General features: G+C 44.4%; 1 protein-coding gene across 1 annotated transcript; it reads left to right on the forward strand.

Moving 5' to 3' along the window:
• The first annotated feature begins 1,577 nt into the window (after positions 1 to 1,577).
• MSL3 (MSL complex subunit 3) lies at positions 1,578 to 18,037 on the forward strand. The gene is made up of 13 exons (XM_032330641.1): positions 1,578 to 1,736; positions 3,059 to 3,141; positions 3,535 to 3,630; positions 3,962 to 4,062; positions 4,835 to 4,920; positions 5,505 to 5,627; positions 6,406 to 6,566; positions 7,374 to 7,532; positions 9,217 to 9,479; positions 10,159 to 10,268; positions 14,216 to 14,315; positions 14,783 to 14,867; positions 17,230 to 18,037. Exons 1-13 carry the CDS (start codon positions 1,635 to 1,637, stop codon positions 17,327 to 17,329), a joined length of 1,569 nt encoding a protein of 522 aa, XP_032186532.1. The 5' UTR covers positions 1,578 to 1,634; the 3' UTR covers positions 17,330 to 18,037.
• Positions 18,038 to 19,818: the final 1,781 nt, after the last annotated feature.

A 19,818-nucleotide genomic window follows, 5' to 3' on the forward strand; every position in this document is an offset into this window, starting at 1 on the left:
TTATGGGGAACATCACCATCAACAGCTCATTCCTGATAAGCCACAACCTGCAGAAGGATCACTGCTCCAGTTCCGGTTCCACCACTGTATTATTCTTAAAGACACAGCTCTCTATCCGTCCATCTTCCCCCAACCTGTCCCTCTCAGGCCCTTATTTTGCCCAGTGGATCTATTGCTCGCCCAACTCATTATGCCAGAAAATCTGGACGTCTCTCAAGATTTCTCTTTCCCTTTCCCCTGTCAAGTCCAACTGGTCACTGAGTTTTGGGCATTCTATTTCATAAATCTGTTATCTGTTCATTCATTCACTAAACATTTATTGTGTGCCAGGACTATGCCGTAAGCTGGATGAGATTCCCCACAGCTCTGCCCTCCCAACTTCAAGGAACGGAGAATCTAATGAGGAGCACTTTGGAAACGAACAGCCCATTCTACTGCAGCATACCGTAAATGTAAGCAACAGGTAGGTAGAGGCTGGGAGGGAATACTGGAGGGGTATGTGATTCGGGTAGGGGGGAAGCCCGAGGGGTTTTCTCCTGGCAATGTCCAAGGTGAACTGTGAAGGATGTATAGTAAGAAACCCAGTGAAAGGGAGCGCAAGCGCAAATTTCTGGCTGCAAGAATAGAGCACGACTTCAGAGCCGCCAAGGTGGTCTCTAGGCCCATCTTAATCCAGTCACTACACTACCCAAACGCTTTCCATACCGCAAAACAAAGCCAAAAATTCGGCACCTTCTTTCCTGTCTCTGCAGGTTTGGCCTTGGTCTCCCAGCACTTGTCACTTGTTCATCAAGATCTCCTGAGCACCTCGTTGGTGCAGGTACCTCCTGGTACCAGCTTCACAGTTCTTTCCCCTTTGGGGGAATTTTCAACATACTGCAGCAGACCTAGACGGAGCAACTCCTGAGTGTGGGGTTGGAAAACCATGCCAAGACTTAAGATGTTAATGACTTGGTTAAGGACCTCAAAGCCTCACTCCCAATGCTCACCCGCCGTCACTGGATGGCTCCAGACCTGTCACCTGCTTGTCCCGGCCCAGGTATGCGCCAGGGCTTTCTTCACTCCCCCACCACCCTTCGCCCACCTAGACCCGACTTGAGCCGGACGTCCTCCTCGCGGAGCCACCCTGGGCAGCGCGCAGCTCTGCTAAGGTGGCCCGCGCGGCTCGGCCGGTGGTTGCTGGAAGGAGGCCGCCGGCTGGCCTCCCCGCCGCCACTGCCCACCCCCAGACAGACCCTCTCCTGGGTGCCTCCCAGCCCGGGCCGGAGAGCGCGCGCCCGGCCCGATGACCCCGTGGGCCCAGCCCGCGCCGGCCACCTTTCCCACGATCGCGGGAGGGGCCGTCCTGCCGGAAGACCGCCACGGGCGTCATTCCCTGCCTGTCTTTGCGGAGCCCATCAGGACTCGCGGACACGCGCCCCACCGGGAGCGCGCCCGCCCCGAGACTCCCAGGTCTGGCCACCGCGCGGGGCGGGCCGAGGCGGGACCGAGGGCGGAGCGGCCGCAGCCTCCGCCATTCCCCGCTCCCTCCCCCCACCCCCGCTGCTGCGCGCCACCTCCCCGCCCCCACCCCCCCTCCCCCACCGCGCGCGCTCCGCCCGCCCCGGAGCCTCGCCCTCCGCCACGATGAGCAAATGAGCGCGAGCGAGGGCATGAAATTTAAATTCCACTCAGGGGAGAAAGTGCTGTGCTTCGAGCCTGACCCCACCAAGGCGCGAGTGCTGTACGATGCCAAGGTGCCGCCGCGGAGGGACAGGGAGGAGGCGCGGGCCGGGGACCCCGGGACGGGTGGCGGATGCGGATGCGGGTGCGGACGGCGGCGCGGAGCAGGGGAAGTGGCGGGGCCCGGCGCTCCATGCCGGCGGCTCCTCGGCTTGCGAGGCGCCGTGCGTGCAGCAGGGGGCGCTCTCGGGGCGCGGCGCTGGGGAGTCGGGGCCCAGATGCTTCCGCTTCCGCCCGGCGCTGGGCTGCGCACGCGCCATCGGAAACCTCGCGCGTGCAGTGTCGCGAGGCTGGGGCGGCGACGGCGGTTTGCGTAGCCGACGCCAGCGAGGGCTACCGTCGAGGAGGTCGCTTGCTGGCGGCCTTCAGCTTCTTGTTAAATCTTTCACCATTCTGCGCGGCCCATCGTTGCCTGGGCTGCCGTGCGACGCCCTGACTGACCGAGCCAGGTCTTAAACCGTAGCGCCATAGCACTGGCCGTCGATTCACGACGTCATTGCTCTGGAGCACCAATCGTGTCTGGGCCCGTCCCTCCCGTAGGCCGCGACTCCCCACCCGAGGGCAGTGTTGACCCGGTGCTTTCGTCCCTCGGGGTCTTGCAGCATTTAGGTTTTCGGTCCCCGAGTCGCGCCCTGTGCCTGTCCATCTAAGTTTCGGGGACGCGGGGGAGGGACGGGGGCACTGAGCCACAACCGCAGCTCCTGGGGCCTGGATGACGAGTGGGAGTGGGCACCGCAGTTCGGGTTTGGGGGCTGGCTTCGGGGCCACTCTGGCCTTAAGGGGACTTCCCGAGGCCTCTAGCTTTTGCGAGTTGTGTTTTCGGGCTCCGCCCCCGAAGCCTCCGGCTGCTTGCTATCCCACCTCCCGTCCCGCCTTGAGCCTCCGTAGGGGTCACACGCCTCATAATTTGTCCCAGTTGTTCCCTCTAGGGACACCTCGGAGGGATGGCATAATTTGCCAAACGTCCAGACCCTGGACGCGGCTAAGCTGGGGATACTACAACTCCCAGAGATCTTAGGGCCTCAGCGCTCCTGTCTGGCCTGGACTGTCTCGTTAGTGACAAATGGGTCGGCCAATGGGTTTCAAGAAGCTGAACCCAGTCTCAATATCTGAGACCAATCGCGGGCTGGTTGGAGGGATGTTTCCTATTTTGAGGCATCCACTCAGGGGGAAAAAATGGAATTGAAAGGAAAAATGTTTCAACCCAGCTTTCAGTCTAAAAAAGGAGAGAACGCTTTCTTTTCTTTTAAAAAGAGATCTGTGATCTAGTTTTCCTGATCTAGCTTCCAGTATTCTCTATGTTCTGTCATTTGCGGACAATATTTCCTGGTTTCAGATTGTCGATGTTATTGTTGGGAAAGACGAAAAAGGCAGAAAGATCCCAGAATATCTGATCCATTTTAATGGTTGGAACAGAAGGTGAGTGTACTTGTTCAACGGGATTGAAAATTGATCATCTTTGCAGCACAAGAACATTGCAAACTTATTTAAGTTTTAGAAACACTTGTAGAAAAGCTTCACTTCCTGTTTCTGCTTTATCAAACCTTGCGTATTTTGAAGAAGGATTACTTTTAAGTCAATTATATTTGGATTCTCTGTGGATAATTCTAGAAACCCTAGATCTTTCTATGTCTGCATGAGTTTCTTTTTCAGTTTATTTGCATCTTTGTTGTGATTTTAAATGTTTAAATAGTTTTCTAAAACATAAGTACTTCCGGGACACTTCTGCTTCTGTGAGATGCTTGTAGCATTTGTTTCGTATCAACCTAAAATACTGAATTTTACATGCTTTTCCTTTTTTTGTTTGATTAGCTGGGATAGATGGGCAGCTGAAGATCATGTCCTTCGTGACACCGACGAAAATCGGAGATTACAGCGTAAATTGGCAAGAAAAGCTGTAGCTCGCCTGTAAGAACACAAAAATTGTGACATAATTGTTATTCAGTGTGTTTTCCTTTGTGTTTAGAACCTTTAAAATATTAAAGTAAAAATATGGCAAACATGGCTTATTAATAACTTTATATATTTAAAGTGTGTTCATGAAGAATTGCTCTTGTATTCTAAATTCTGTGTTTTCACAGAGGTTAATGTGTAATCTTCTGAAGTGGAGATTAGCATTTATGTTCTGGGATTTAATGATTTTTAGGTTCTTAAGAATTGTTGTTCTATCTTGTTTGTACTTCAATACCTGTATCAGTCAGCATCAAACTTTATTTCGGTTGTGTTTATTTTCTTTCAGGAGAAGCACAGGAAGAAAGAAGAAGCGCTGCAGGTTGCCCGGTGTTGACTCTGTCTTAAAAAGCCTCCCTGTTGAAGAAAAAGATGAAAATGATGAAAACTGTAAGTGGTTTGACTTCATTTTCTCTGTCTTAAAGAACTTTTACCTAGTCCTTTTATACCGCAGGATCGAGGGGTAGGAGTCTTTGCAGTTACAGACAAGGAAACATTTTAAGCTCACCACACATAACATGTGCCCCTTTTGTTCTTAACAATTAAAGCAGTGGTCAGTTAGTCCATAATACTTCATCAGTCTTGCTCATGACTGCTGCCTTTTCAGCGAGGGTCTTTATTTGTACTAACTCCTCATGTTTCCTTCTTGGCACTTCTGAGCCTTGTCCCCAGTTATGAATGCAACAGAGAACCATAGGATCCTGGGTGACTAAACACTTTCAGATCATTAACTTGCGTGGGTTTTGCCCTCATTGAAATTGGTGTTATAGTTCTCAAAAAAATTTCTATTCTGAAAGGTACAGTTTTTATGTTCGGCATTTAAAATATGTGCAGGACTACAGTTAATTATTGCCAATAGTAGGACACACGCTTCACCTTAAAGAAGTATAATTGTAGGGGTGCCTGGGTGGCTCAGTCGTTAAGCATCTGCTTTTGGCTCAGGTCATGATCCCAGAGTCCTGAGATCGAGCCCTGCATCGGGCTCCCTGCTAGGCAAGAAGTCTGCTTCTCCCTCTCCCACTCCCTCTGCCTGTGCTCCCTCTCTCACTGTGTCTCTCTCTGTCAAATAAATAAATAAAATATTTTTAAATAAAAGAATTATAATTGTAAAGGTTACGGAAGTATATGGTGCCATTATGCCTGATAATTTTTGTTTTTCTAGCAATAAGCAGTTCCTCTGCTGACAGTAGTGAAGAAAAGGATGAAGAAATAAGTGAAGAAAGTGATATTGAAGAAAAGACAGAAGTGGTATAAAGTTTCTATTGTAAAAATGCTCGTTTTGGTATATATTTAGTGGTAAAAATATGTGATAAAATTCTTCAGTTGCAGATAATTTTGTAAAAGTGCATTGTTTTAACCAGATACTGTAAAGCTGTACTTGATCTTTAAGGGAAAATAACCTTTATTTATATTTATAGTCACTGTATGAACCTCTTGGTAGCTGTTTTTACCTGTAAAATGTTTTCACAAATCATAGTTAATTCTTTCTTTCCATTACGGCCATGAAATTCGTTTTTATAGTCGTGATTAGTTTTTAAATGTTGTGTATCAGAGTTTGGCATCTTCTGCCTGCCTTCAAAGTTAACATAAATCTCACTGGCAAACTTAAAAGGGGGAGAAAGAAAATTAGCATCGGCAACACGGTTAGTGCCCTAAATAATACATTAACTTTTGGCCTTTAATGTACTTTTCTGTAGGACATGTGGCATTCTGGTATGAATGTCGAGGATTAATGGGGTTTGTTTCATAGTAGACTCTCTGTGTTAGTCTTCCTTTGGAGGTAGACTCTGTTATTGTGAAAACTAGTTAAAAATGAAATTGTGATATTGCAGAAGGAAGAACCAGAGCTGCACACAAAAAGGGAGATGGAAGAAAGAACAATAACTATAGAAATCCCTGAAGTTCTGAAAAAGAAGCTTGAGGATGATTGTTACTATATCAACAGGAGGAAACGGGTATGTAGGGAGAATACATAAAACCTGGATTTGTAATAGAACTTTCATTCTGCCATATTTTTCAGTTACAGACTCAAACAATTAAGAACCTTGTAAGAATGAAATTCATATTTTAAGTTTTATAGTGAGTTAGGTTTTAAAGTTCTCTGACCGTACTCTTCTGCTGCTGATTGAATTCCCAGCATTGGCTGTCCATTAGAATCCTCTGGGGAGCTTTGTCAAACTCCTCATTCCTGGGCTTCATTAGGAGGTTAAGACATGGGGCACCTGGGTGGCTCAGTCGATTAAGCGTCCGATTCTTGGGTTTCAGCTCAGGTCTTGATCTCGGGGTCCTGAGGTCAAGACCCATAGTGGGTTTTGCACTCAGTGGGAGTCTGCTTGAGATGCTCTCATTCCTTCTCCCTTCGTTCTTTCCTGCCCACTCCACCTTACTCACGTGCACAGATGCACTCTCTCTCAAATATTTTAAGAAGAGGTTAAGACAGAATTGATCTGTCACAGAGGCAGACAGTGGACATAGTCTTCCCAGGTAGCTGCAATTGATCATTAAGATGTGAATCACGGGTCACATTTATTTTTAAAATTTATACTGTAGTCTTCATGCGGATATGATTAGTAGAAGCAATCATAGACCTTCAAAGCATATTTATTTAAAACATTCTCAAACAGAATTGGCTTTACTTTTGAGTTAAAAAATGTATATAGACAAGAGCACTGTTTCTTGGCACATGTGGTTTATACAATGAGATGCATCACATGTCTGTATTTTTATTAACAGTTAGTGAAACTTCCATGCCAGACCAACATCATAACTATTTTGGAATCCTACGTGAAACATTTTGCTATCAATGCAGCCTTTTCAGCCAATGAGAGGCCTCGTCACCATCATGCTATGCCACATGCCAATATGAACGTGCATTACATCCCAGCAGAAAAGAAGTGAGTAGTGAGGGAGCGGGGGATGGATGTCTCAGCGGCTCGCTCTTTGTGTGTTAGGGAAGTGACTTCCATTTTGAACAGGTGACACTCTCTTTCTGTAACTTGGAATTCATTTAATATATCACCCGATTAACCTAATAGTTCATTAAGTAAGAAATTTCTCACCAAAATATTGTTTCTTTTACGAAATGTTCAGTAACTATTTAGATATCTGGTCTGGATATACTGAGTATGTACTGCCTCAACACCTATGCCAGTTTTTTTCTGTGATATGATATAGGGAGATAACTCTTTGTCCTTGAGAAGCACCAGAATAGGCAAATAAAATTTTATCAAAGCTTGTTTACAAATAGGTTTTTATTTAGCCAGGATAATCGTTTTCATCGCCTGCCTTGTGCATGTTACCCAGCTGGCTTAGAGGCAGACAGGCAATTGGTTTGATTGGAAATAAGTATTAGGAATGGTTCATTAGGTCTGCCCCCTTCCGCTCCCAGTAACTGGGGTCCAGTAGTCTGTGTTCTGCAACACAGGCTGCTTGGACTCCTTGTGTGGTACTGAATGTATACATTTGTGTTCAGTGCAGTAAGTTAAAATGACTGATGTACTTTTTTCACTTTATATTATAGATCAAGATTTTCACTTAATTTTTTGGTGGCCAAAAAATTACAAACTCACTGTATTTTTTAAATGTGTAGGTGAAATATATGGTGTTTAAGTTTAAAACTCTGCCTGATTAAAAACATGCAACTTCATTATGACCTTTTGGAAAGTATTTCCTGCATCTCTAATCTCTTCTTACTCTCCTAGCGTTGACCTTTGTAAGGAGATGGTGGATGGAGTAAGAATAACATTTGATTACACGCTGCCGCTGCTTTTACTCTATCCGTATGAGCAAGTTCAGTATAAAAAGGTCACTTCATCCAAGTTTTTCCTTCCGATTAAGGAAAGTGCCACAAACACGAACAGGTAAGTTAGATAGTCTGAAGTTTGACTGTCAGATGTCAGCAACCGAGTTGACTCTTTCTTTGAAGATTTCCACCTAATGCTATGGGGCCAACAGATTTGGAGGAGGAGATTGAAAAGTAGAGTTTTTCCCTGGGTAAGCTAAGTCATCATTCACTTTCAGATGGCTCTAAAAGATTGAACCAAGTGAAGGTTCCAGTGCGAGAACTTAGTTTGATTTTGAGCAGCTGACCCGTCTTTCCAAAGACTAATGGGGTGAAGAGGGCGCAGACTGAGAAAGGCGGAAGTGGGTTTGAATTTAGCTCCTTCACTTACTGAGTGTGTGGCTTGAGGACATGCCTTCTGAGGCTCTTTCTTTTGCCTCTGTGCGATGGAAAGAACGGCTGCCTCCTTGGGTAGTTATTGAATGAGAAAGTTCACAAAGGGCTGGCCACCTTTTGCCTTCAACTAAAGGTTAGTTCCTTTCCTGCTCTGCTGCATCACTACTTTCTTCCCTCAGTCACCAAGCATGCCCAAATCCCTCTTGTTTGGTTGGGGGAAGGGGTGGAAATCCCCAACCTGAAGTCTGTACCCTCACCTGTATAAGCTGCTTCCCTGTCTTCCTCTGCCTCTCTTGGTGAGAATGGCGTGTTCTCATGATTTCCACTTCTCTTCCTGCCTACTTTGCACTCTGCTGTTGTCTACCAACTCTGCTCCCCAAGGGAGGGTACTAACAACTTACCACTTGTCACACGCCATGCTCTGCTCTGGCCACCTTTCCCCACCACCCCCTTGTCCCTTCCCTTCATGCCTCCTTGCTCCTGGTTCTCTGTCTGCCTCATGATCATCTCTCAGCCTGCCTGCCTGCCTCTCCCATTGCTTTCACCCTACATGAGAGGCGTGTGCAACTCGCTGGGGACCTGTGTTGATGTCCCCATGCCCTACTCCAGATCTCAAGGTTGCCAGTGTCCAGGGTGGACTGTGTTCCACAAAGCTTGGCAGATGCTTGTGGCTTTTCCGTTCTAGTCTTGTGAGTAGTTACACTGTGGTGAGATAACATGGTATTCTTACTCTCTCTATTTAAAAAAAAAAAAAGGAAAGCTTTTACTGAAGTATAGTTGACACAATGTTATTTTACTTTCGGATGTAGGACACAGTGATTGCACAGACCTCTATGTTACCCATACGTGGAGCTACCACAGTAATCCTGATCTCTTGACTGGGGTTTCTCAACCTCAGCCCTGTTGCGATTTTGAGTGAGATCATTCTTTGTGGTGGGGCGTCCTGTGCGCTGTAGGTTGTTGGGCAGCAGTCCTGGCCTCTACCCACTAGATGCCAGGAGTGTTTTGCCAGTTGTGACAAGCGAAGTAGCACTGTCTCCAGATAGCGCTTTTGTCCCGGGCAGGGCACAGTGACTCCCCATTGAGAACCATCGCTAAAAGACCAATACAAAAGGGGTATTACAGCCTTTAATGCCAGCATGCCTTGCAGAGTTATCAAGTCAAGAGGATTTAAATGATCGAGTACGTATGGTTACACTTTAAGAAAACACTTGTTTTGCCACATTTGAAAGTAAAAGTTTTAAGTCTCCTAGAGTGGAGTCCAGAGTGTTTTCTGCTCTGCCTGAAGGAGGACATTTAAGAACGTCAGGTTTTGCAGAGATTCTGGGGCCCAGGTGTCTGTGATGCTCTCTCCTCTCCTTCCGTAGGAACCAAGAGGAGCTCTCTCCGAGCCCGCCTTTGTTGAATCCATCCACACCGCAGTCCACGGAGAGTCAGCCCACCACAGGGGAGCCAGCTACCCCCAAAAGGCGCAAAGCTGAACCAGAAGCCTTGCAGTCCCTGAGGCGGTCCACGCGCCACTCTGCCAACTGCGACAGGCTGTCTGAGAGCAGCGCCTCGCCTCAGCCCAAGCGCCGGCAGCAGGACACACCCTCCAGCATGCCAAAGCTGTTCCTGCACCTGGAGAAGAGTAGGTCCACTTTCAGGTGTGGGCAAGCCTTTCACTTTGGGCTTGGCGGGGGCCAGGCACTGCTCTCCTGATGGGCGCCCAGTGGACAGGGGAGCCTGGGAGACGGAGGAGGCTGGGTGCGCGGTCACGCCCAGATTCACCCACTCAGCTGTGGGAAATCCACTCGGGAGTCTGGCTCCGACCAAGACTCACGAGGCATTTTCCCTATGGCCTGGAGAGAGGAGCCCCACACCTTCGGCTCCGCAGTTGGGTGCTTGGCCCTGCTGGTTTAGCTGTCTCGTGGGTCTTGTAGCGGTAGCTCCGCATTCCCTCCTGCCGGCCCTAATCTGTCTTGCTAGGCAATCCCTAGTTACTTCCTGTCTCTATGGATTTGCCTCTCCTAGGCATCAATTCCTGTGAGTGGAATGACACAGTAAGTGACCTTCTGTCTGTGGCTTCTCTCAGTTAGCATAATGTTTTCAAAGTTCAGCGTGCTGTAGCATATGTCAATACTTGTTTCCTGTTTTTCCCCCCAGGAATCCAGGTACTGTCTTTGATGATGGAAAGTCTTACTGTTAAAGATTAATAACTTCTTTACTGTTTTAGACTGCCAGATGACTGTTAAAACAGTAGCAAAGTTATTACTCTTCAGTTGCTGTATGATTTATAAGTGAATAATTAACATTTTTTCCTTCTGAAGAGACACCTGTGCATAGCAGATCATCCTCACCGGTTCCTCTGACCCCCAGCAAGGAAGGGAGTGCCGTGTTTGCTGGTTTTGAAGGCAGAAGAACTAATGAAATAAACGAGGTAAAGCGTTACTGTTGCTGGTCATCCATAGTGAGTCCTCCTTAAAGGACCTTAAAGGACCTTAAGCCTCCTTGGGGCTTAAATCCTGTGGGCGGAAATCAGGTTTCCTTAGAAACGCTGTGTTGCTCTTGCTGTGGATGGCAACACAATGCTTCATATGATGACGTTTTATACTGGTTTGGGTTTCCAAAATGAGAAAATCCTAGGATTCCAGCCCTGTGCTTATGGTCGTCTTTTAAGTAAGCACAAGTATTGAAATATATGAGTATTTTCATTTTATGGAACAGACGTTGGCACACTTGTTCTGGAGAGATCCAGAGAGTAAATATTTTAGGCTTTGTGGACCACACAGTCTCCTTCAAGACTCCCCAATTCCGAAAGCACTCTGTAAACGAATGGGCATGCTGTGGTCCAATAAGACTTGATTTATGGACACTGAAATTTGAGTATCATGATTTTCGTGTTATGGAATACGGTTCTTCTCTTGGGTTTTTCCAACTATTTAAAAATATAAAATTCTTTGTTAATAGTTGTACCAGTACCCATCCCTTTGAGGGTGGGTAGCATTAACGTAGGGGAAACCACAATCACTGGAACCATGAGACACATTTGTGCAGTTATCTGGCTACTCAGCGGGCCGGCCTACCTCACTCATGTGTTAGCATTGTGCCAGCCACTTGACCTAAATTGCCTCACATTCTCTAGAACAACCTTGCCATCAGGTTTCCATTTTACAAGTGGGGAAACTTTTCATATAAAAATTCAGTTTTGGGGGTGCTTGGGTGGCTCAGTGGTTAAGCATCTGCTTTGGCTTAGGTCATGATCCCAGGGTCCTGGAATCGAGCCCCGCATCGGGCTCCCTGCTCAGCAGGGAGCCTGCTTCTCCCTCTCTCATGCTTCTCCCTCTCCCACTGCTTGTGTTCCTTCTCTCACAGTGTCTCTCTGTCAAATAAATAAATAAAATCTTAGGGTGCCTGGGCAGCTCAGTGGGTTAAGCCGCTGCCTTTGGCTCAGGTCATGATCTCAGGGTCCTGGGATCAAGTCCCGCATCAGGCTCTCTGCTCGGCAGGGAGCCTGCTTCCCTTCCTCTCTCTCTGCCTGCCTCTCTGCCTACTTTTGATCTCTCTCTGTCAAATAAATAAATAAAATCTTTAAAAATAAATAAATAAATAAAATCTTTTAAAGAATCTTAAAAATTCTGTTTTTAAGGCTAGTTAACTCATGTGTAGGTAGTGAATGTACCGGGGGTTTAAGAAATGTCTTGGTCTACTGGGATACTCTGTGAATCTCACCTAGGAGGTAGGATTTCCCTGTTTCTGTGCGTAGGGGAGATGGCTTTACTAGGGAGAGAGAACAGTTAAAGATGAGGGTTGGCAAACTTTTTCTGTAAAGAGTCAGATTGCAAATATTTTCAGGGTTGTATACTGTATAGTGTCTTTGGAGATTATCCAACTTTGCTGTAGTGTGAGAGCTACTCATAAGTGAATGAGTGTGGCTCTCTGCCCCCCAAAATGTATTCATGCACACTAGTAATTGACTTTCATGTGATTTTCACGCCATGAAATATTTATTCATGTGATTTTATTAACCACTTAAAAATACAACAGTCATTTTTATTTTTAGCACAAGGAAGTTAGGCTGGATTTGGCAGAAGGCCTTAACTGGTTGACCCCCGATAGTAAAGCTGGAAAACTTAATTTGTTTTACAGTGACACTGAGGGAAAGTTAGGAAATTCCTATATAGCAGTCCCTAACGTCCTTTTTTTCAGACAAGGCCCTGCAGGTGTTATTAAGGGGAGCTCTTTTCTTTTAAGAGGCTCATGAATATTCAGGCAAGGCCATTTCCACTCAGGTTGGCAGCGAGAGCCCGCCATCTAGTGGTTACAAGGACAGCTGCAAGCTCCAGTAGAGCAGGCGTTCTAGTGAGACAGGCTCCCAGCAGTGACTCATGACATCTTAGGAAACTGCCACTTTCCTGAGCGCCTCTGTCTCCGTGTGTTTTAGTAAAAGCTCTGCATCCAGATCACCTGAGACTGTCACTGACCTAGTGCGTTGGGGTAGAGTCGGGATGTACACATTTACGATTCACAGGTGGTTGTCTGTATACCCCAGGTGAGAATCGCTCTGCTAGAAACCTGTTTTTCCCCATGAAATTTATCTTTGGTAAATAGAAGGTGATACACTGTATCGAAATGCAGAGCGGAATGAGTGAGGTAGGCCGGCCTGCTGAGTAGCCAGATAACTGCACACATGTGTCTCATGGTTCCAGTGATTGCGGTTTCCCCTAAGTTAACTTCAAGTATTGCTGTCAAAACAGTTGCCAAGCTTCCGTTGTGTGCACCACAGGCTGAGGTGCTGGGCATGGAATAAAGATGCTGAAACCGAATCCCTCCCTTCAGTGGTCTACACCCCAGATGGGTGGGGCGGGTGAGGCCAGGGCTGAAGCCCAGATTTGCAGCGTGGAGCCATCCAGAACCATGGTGAGACTCACTTCTACAGTTTCATTGTGTACACTTGTACTCAATTTAGTACATCAGCCTTTCTGGGGTGGTTTTGGCATCCTTCTGCCTTATCTTACAGAGGATTTCTTTGGCCCTACTCTATTTCCAGATTAAACTTGACAGATCCCAAAAGGCAAAGCAGCAACTCGGTAAAATAGTCCTATAATGTGCTGAAATATCTCTGTGGAGACTCAGAGAGCTTCTATATATAGCTCTTGACTTTAACAAAAGCCCAAAGTCCACCCACAGCTCTGAAATTTAGAAAAAAGTAAAAGAAATTGGTTACCAGGATTGAAGTCTGCTTTCACTTGATCCAGTGGTTCGGATTAGTTTCCAAAGGGAATCAAATATATCAGGAAATTAGGGAATCTTAAAACAATGGTAATATTACTCAAAACATGTTTGGGTTAGTTTTTGCATATGGCATGATTTCCAATAAAGGAAAAGGGACAAAAATGACCAAAACAGTTACAGCTAATTTATAGGTCATAGCTATGGAGAATTGGGAAATCAAATATTTCCTTAATCTTATTTTAGGTCTCCTCTCCCCCTACACACATGCTTTATTTTTTTTTAAGATTTTATTAATTTGACAGAGACAGCGAGAGTGGGAGAGGGAGAAGCAGGCTTCCCGCAGAGCAAGGGGCCCAACGCTGGGCTCAATCCCAGGACCCTGGGATCATGACCTGAGCTGAAGGCAGACGCTTAACGACTGAGCCACCCAGGCACCCCACATTTTATTTTTATAAGCTTTCTATTATTTTGACATAGAGCTGTATATTTTGTATATTTTCCTCTATGTGCAATTTATTGTTTTAACTTCTTAAGGTGATGAGCGGTATCTCCATGTTGCCAAGGAAGGTGGATCCTCATGTGATATAAGAGGCAAGAATGTTTTGAAAAAGTTGTAGGGAACTATTAGATATATGCTGATATATAATCAATATGGAAGATGCATACCTTATCCTCCCAAACTTCCTAAATCGTAATTTCAGCAGTAAGAAATGGACATTTAACTTTTTGATATATACTTTCTGGTAGGTCTTCTGTGTATTTACATAATAATTATGTACATTATATTGTGTATTTTTTCTAAGTGTCATATTGAATTTCATTATTTTGTAGTTTGATCCTTTTCAACATAATGCATTATACTCCTATATGCTGAGATCATGTCCTAAAAAGGCTTCATGGGAAAGTTAGAGGAGTGGCGTTCAGAATTCCACAGTGGTTTGTCATTACTGTTCACTGCCATTTTCTGGGTCCAGCTGTGAAGCAACTCCTAAGTTGGTAGGAGCCCACGAAGCTTGGGAGTGAGAATTTGACACTCAATTCGAGATGAGAACCTCAAAGCAAGTGTATTTCCGCTTGGATTCTAAATTTTGAGATCTCTTGGTGACAGTGTTAAGTATGCATTGAACAATTTGTCACTTTATTTTTTCTCAGGTCCTCTCCTGGAAACTTGTACCTGACAGCTACCCCCCAGGTGACCAGCCCCCTCCACCGTCTTACATTTACGGGGCACAACACTTGCTACGATTGTTTGGTAAGAAATCCTGGTCCCTACTTTCTTCTTCCTCCCCTGCCCCCTACTCCCTTCCACTTTGGGGGTTTTTTAATCTTTTTTTTTAGTAATCTCTACACCCAGTGTGAGGCTCAAATTTATAACCCTGAGGTCAGAAGTCACGCTTTTCCAGCTGAGCCAGCCAGGCACCCCTCCACTTTGGTTTTAACACCCTTGTTAGTTTATGTACCTCTCGTGGTAATTTTGAGGGTCTAAGAAAAATCATTGAAAATAATCTTTTTAAAAAGGCACTGACTCAATCTTAAATTTCATAAAAATTGTATTTGTGCCATGTGTACCACTGTACTGTGTTCAGTGAGAGTTTTGGTTTTGTTTGATAATGTAGACGTTAATTTCAGTTTGAATAGGGTAAGCAAGGACCTTCAGTGTGTATGCTCATTTCCATAGTCTGCCAGTTGTATATAGTTTTGGTTTTATTTTTAATGCAGTGAAACTTCCAGAAATCCTTGGAAAGATGTCCTTTTCTGAGAAGAATCTGAAGGCTTTACTGAAGCACTTTGATCTCTTTCTTAGGTATTTTAAATTTGTTTGTAAACACTTATCTCTGCTGCCTTATATATGAGTTTTCTGAACTTCTCCATAATAGATGTGGAAGCTAGCTTTGTGGTATCTTAAACAGTAGCAGTAGTAGCTAAGAATGATTGATTCCAACTGTAATCATGACATCAGGGTTTTTTTTGGCTATTTCCTTCTTCTGTAATTTATTGTATAAAGGGAAAATTTTTGTGTCACTAGAAGAATGCATTTGGGTAACTGAATAGAAAATTAATTTTTTATAGTAGAAGTGATTGAGATTGATAATTTAGTTTTATATTTTTCATTTAGAAGTACCTTAAGTATTAGGCTTTTCTTTGTTGCATATACATAAACTAACCTAAATATTAGCATTTACAGGTTGGATTTTTGTGTTTAGAGTTAAGATAAATGACCGATACATGCTGACAGTTTGTAAACTTAAAGAAAGGTACTGTTCTCTACATCTGACAGAGCCAGTCATTGTATCTGAGGATCATTTGCTCTGAGGCTCTGTCCCCACTCCTCGTACCATGATGTGGGCCCCAGACTCACTTGTGCCTGTGGCCCAGCTCTCTCCCATTCAGATGTCTACTGACCAGTTCCTCTGCTTCATGTTCAAGGCTACTCATCACACCGCCTTACCCAGCTCATGTATCTACTTGATCTTATTTCTTCCTTCTCTCTAAGGGGGTGCCTTCTCTTTGTAGTCAGGCTCCAACCTGCAAGAGCTAAACAAGTAGGATTTATTGGTGTGGAAAGTATTCCAGCAAGAGAAATAGGTTTTTGGAGTTTTTAAAGGGTATTTTAAAGGGTATTTGGAGTTTTAAAGGGTATTTTTATGTAGACATTTTGAGTAGAGTGTCTGTGAGTGAAATTAGAGTTTATTACACATTATTAGAAACAATTATGAAAAATATACTCTTCCCTTCCAGCCTTCCCCTCAAACACCCAATTCTGTTTGGCATAAAGATTGTGTAGGCCAAAATCAAATAGTGCCAATAAAACATGAAGAATAGCTGCAAGTTAGCATAGGAAAGCCTGCTGATTTTGTCATGCCCAAAACAAAATAGAAATTAATGTTTTAAGAATTAATGTAGAAAGATTTACAAATATTCTAATTGGTTTTGAAAACGTATCCAGTAGATACGGTAGACTCGGTATGACTGCTCGGTAGACTCAATGATCACCTTAAAAATGGCACAACCCAGAGAAGAGTTAGCTATCTCATGAATTTTGACTCGGTTTTTACTAAAGAACATAACTAGGTTTATCCTTACTTTTTTAGAAATTTGGAAAGGTGGAATGAGGCTGGAGAAGCAAGCATGAAATTAATTAGCCTTCGGTTAATATGGCCCATGTAAAGATGTTTAAGCCCCTTGTGGTGAAATCTTTGACACTTGAGACACAAAATAGCGTCGGCGGAATGTGAACTTTTTAATAACTGGCCTCATTGTAACGTCCATGGCCAGACACTAAGTCAGCCTTGTTTATGAAGTTTGCTACTATACGCTGAAACTGTAACACCTTTGGGTGGCAAATTAGGACCCAGCTACCCTTTACTATTTATACTGCTCAATTTCGGTTTGGCTTAGCCTGTAGGAAGTATTGGAAATTTCTTAAGTGACATTTGTTGAGTTTATAGTGCTTTTTTTTTTAAGATTTTATTTATTTGAGAGAGTGAGCACGGGCAGGGGGAAGGGCAGGAGAAGGAGGTTCCCCGCTGAGCAGGGAGCCGCTGCAGAACTGCATCCCAGGACCCTGGGATCATGACCTAAGCTGAAGGCAGATGCTTAACTCACTGAGCCACTCAGGTGCCCTGAGGTTATAGTTTTTTATAGCTTATTTTTATTTTTTTAAGACTTATTTGACAGAGAGAAAGTGTACACAAGCAGGGGTATGGCAGGCAGAGGGAGAGGGAGAAGCCGGCTTTCCACCCTAGCAGGGAGCCCGATGTAGGAGCCGGGGATCATGACCTGAGCCAAAGACAGACACTTAACGACTGAGCCACCCAGGCGTCCCAGTGTAGTTTGTTTTTATAACAGGAAAATGCAGTAGTCGTCAGAGCCCCATTTTTCCCCCAATGTTTGTATAATGAAGCCTGCCACCTAGTGGAGTTTCGGTTCTATTTCTCTTTGTACACTTGACAGGGAAAGGATCCTAATGAAATGGTAATTGATAGAGGAGCCAGATATATGCAATGAAAGTGATGAGTATATAGAAATCAAGATTTCATTCATTTTCTTCCTTCGGAATACCAAAAACATCTGAAATGTTAGGATGGTTGCAAGTTAAAATTTTGCTTGCTGGTATTCAGTCCTCACTGTTAAAGATCATCAGGGCCATTTTCTTCTTTTCCCAGGTTTTTGGCAGAATACCATGATGACTTCTTTCCAGAGTCTGCCTATGTTGCTGCCTGTGAGGCACACTATAGCACCAAGAACCCCAGGGCAATTTATTAAAGTTTTGATGGTTCTAGAAGAACAGCTTCTCTGTCCAGCTTTGTGCTCTAGGATCCCAATGAAGATCTAGGGAGAAGGTGGACCTTCTTTACAGAGCTGGCATGACACCCACCCCTAGGGGCTCTGGCAGAGGTGGGCCCATTTGTTTGAGTTGCTTACATACTATAGTTATTTCTGTTAAGGTTTACTTCCTAGGTGCCTGACCAGCCTCCAGCATGAGACCCTTGCCACCGCTCATGTCATCTGTGACAGCAGAAAAAGAACAGCTGTGGTCACTGTGAAGCATTAATGAGATTATGTATAAGTCAGGCTGTTTCAGTAGCTGTTGAAGTTAATTCGTCAGCGATGACCACATTTTTTAGTTATTTGTTAGCGTTAAGCGAAATTGTTTTCCAAACTGTTTTCATTCTTGTGATGAGGCTCAAAAACTCTGTCCAGCAAATTTTAGTTTTGCTTGGAAATCACAAAGTAGTACCAAAATATTTTAGAGGGAATTGATACTGATGGCAAAAGAAAATTTGCAGTCACACATTTGCTTGTTACAGCTCCTTTTCTCCAAAATCTTATTTTTGGTAATCTAAATAAAGTGTTGCCTCTCTTGTTTGAGATTTTACAGCTATACTTTGTTGTGTAATGTTATGGTTCCCTTTCTGTAAAACCTTATTTTTGGTGATCTAAATAAAGTGTTGCCCATCTTGTTGCAAAGAACCAGTTTTCACTCTGGCCTTGTCCTCTTTCTTTGTTGCAAAGGAACAGTGAGGTAATCTCTTGACTCATAACTTTTTGTTTTATTTTGTTATACTTTTGTGCCTTTTTTGCTAGGGCCTTTTGTTTTCTCTCCCTCTTGATTTTGCCCCACTTGGTGGCTTGACCATAAGGCGGCTGCTGGGAGTCAGCGCGGTTTTTTGCTGTCTTGCTGCTGCTCTCTGAGGCGGTCTGGGGCCAACACATTATCCTTGTACACCATTACCAGCTGATGGTCTCTGCAGTCACCCTTTTTTTTCAAGATTGTATTTATTTATTTGACAGAGACAGCGAGAGAGGGAACAGAAGCAGGGGGAGTGAGAGAGGGAGAAGCAGGCCTCCCGCTAAGCAGGGAGCCCGATGCGGGGCTGATCCCAGGACCCCAGGTTCATTAACCGAGCCAAAGGCAGCTGCCCAACGACTGAGCCACTGAGGTGCCCCTGCAGTCACCCTTCTAATCCTCGTTTTAATCTCTCCTGTACCCCCTCTCTGCTTCGATGATTAAAAGGCAAACGTTAACATGATGAATATGATACTTAACTGCAAGGTATAGGAGTTGAGGGAAATAACAGTTTAAAAATTGACAAGAGGAGGAAAATATAATTTTTAGGAAAATGACCTAGATTTTTAAGAAAGTTGTAACTCAGTTAAAGGGATCCCAGTACCACACAAGCCTTGACTAGAGCGCCCGCCTTCTTTTGTAGCTCAGTTCAGTTGACCTTAACTTCCAAAGACTATTGGTCATGAACGACAAAGGCCACAGGGGATTTTTTTAAATCTAAAATGGTTCAGTGGTTCCATCAAAGAGACTTCTGCATATATTGACCAGTGAGATTGAGAGCCTGTAAATCAGAGTAGACATCATCTTAGCGTGGTTAGTAGCTAAGTAACTCAGGTTTTTGGTGTCTCATCAGGTATAGCACTGAGTTCGTACTATGTTTCATCTCCATTTGGTTCATGCAGTGCCTCTTTAAATCTGGTGCACCAGCAGTGTGCTCTGAATTGCTGAAAAAATTTAATCAGTAATTATTCATGGCCTGGAAAAGAAAAGAAGAAAAAAATTTTCCCTTACGAGAATCTCCTTGTTTAAAGTCTCCAGTGAAATGGATACCGACTATCTCTGGGAATGTTTATACAGTTGCATACCTTAAGTTTACAATTCATTCATCTTCTCTTTTTTAGCAGCTGTTTATCATTTAATCATGATCTTGTGTATCTCTCCAGGTCTCTACATATAGATTTTCATTCCCTTCCTTTAAATCTAAATGTATCTTAAAAGATAATATATTCTTGTCACTTAAGATCCAAAAGGTACAAAAGAGCACACAGTGAAAGCCCCTTTGCTTCCGCTGTCTCTACCCCAGGTATACTGTGTAGACCCCGCCAGTGTTTCTTTTTCCCCAGGAGTTCTTCTAGAGACAGCCACAATTCATTCATTTCCTTTTTTTTTTTAAGATTTTATTTATTTATTTGACAATGAGAGAAGGAACACAAGCTGGGGGAGTGGGAGACGGAGAGGCAGGCTTTCCACAGAGCAGGGAGCCCAACGTGGGGCTCGATCCCAGGACCCTGGGATTGTGGCCCGAGCCAAAGGCAGACACTTTAACAATGAGCCACCCAGGCACCCTTTCATTCATTTTCTAATAATGAAAAGTTTTCTTCCTAAGGCATTTCCTAATCATAACTTCCTATAAGCTAATTATTTACAGCTTAGGTTGATTAAGAGACCTTCAAGTGTCCCTTTA

The sequence above is a fragment of the Mustela erminea genome, chromosome X (assembly GCF_009829155.1).
Source record: "Mustela erminea isolate mMusErm1 chromosome X, mMusErm1.Pri, whole genome shotgun sequence".
Classification (NCBI taxonomy): Eukaryota; Metazoa; Chordata; class Mammalia; order Carnivora; family Mustelidae; genus Mustela; species Mustela erminea.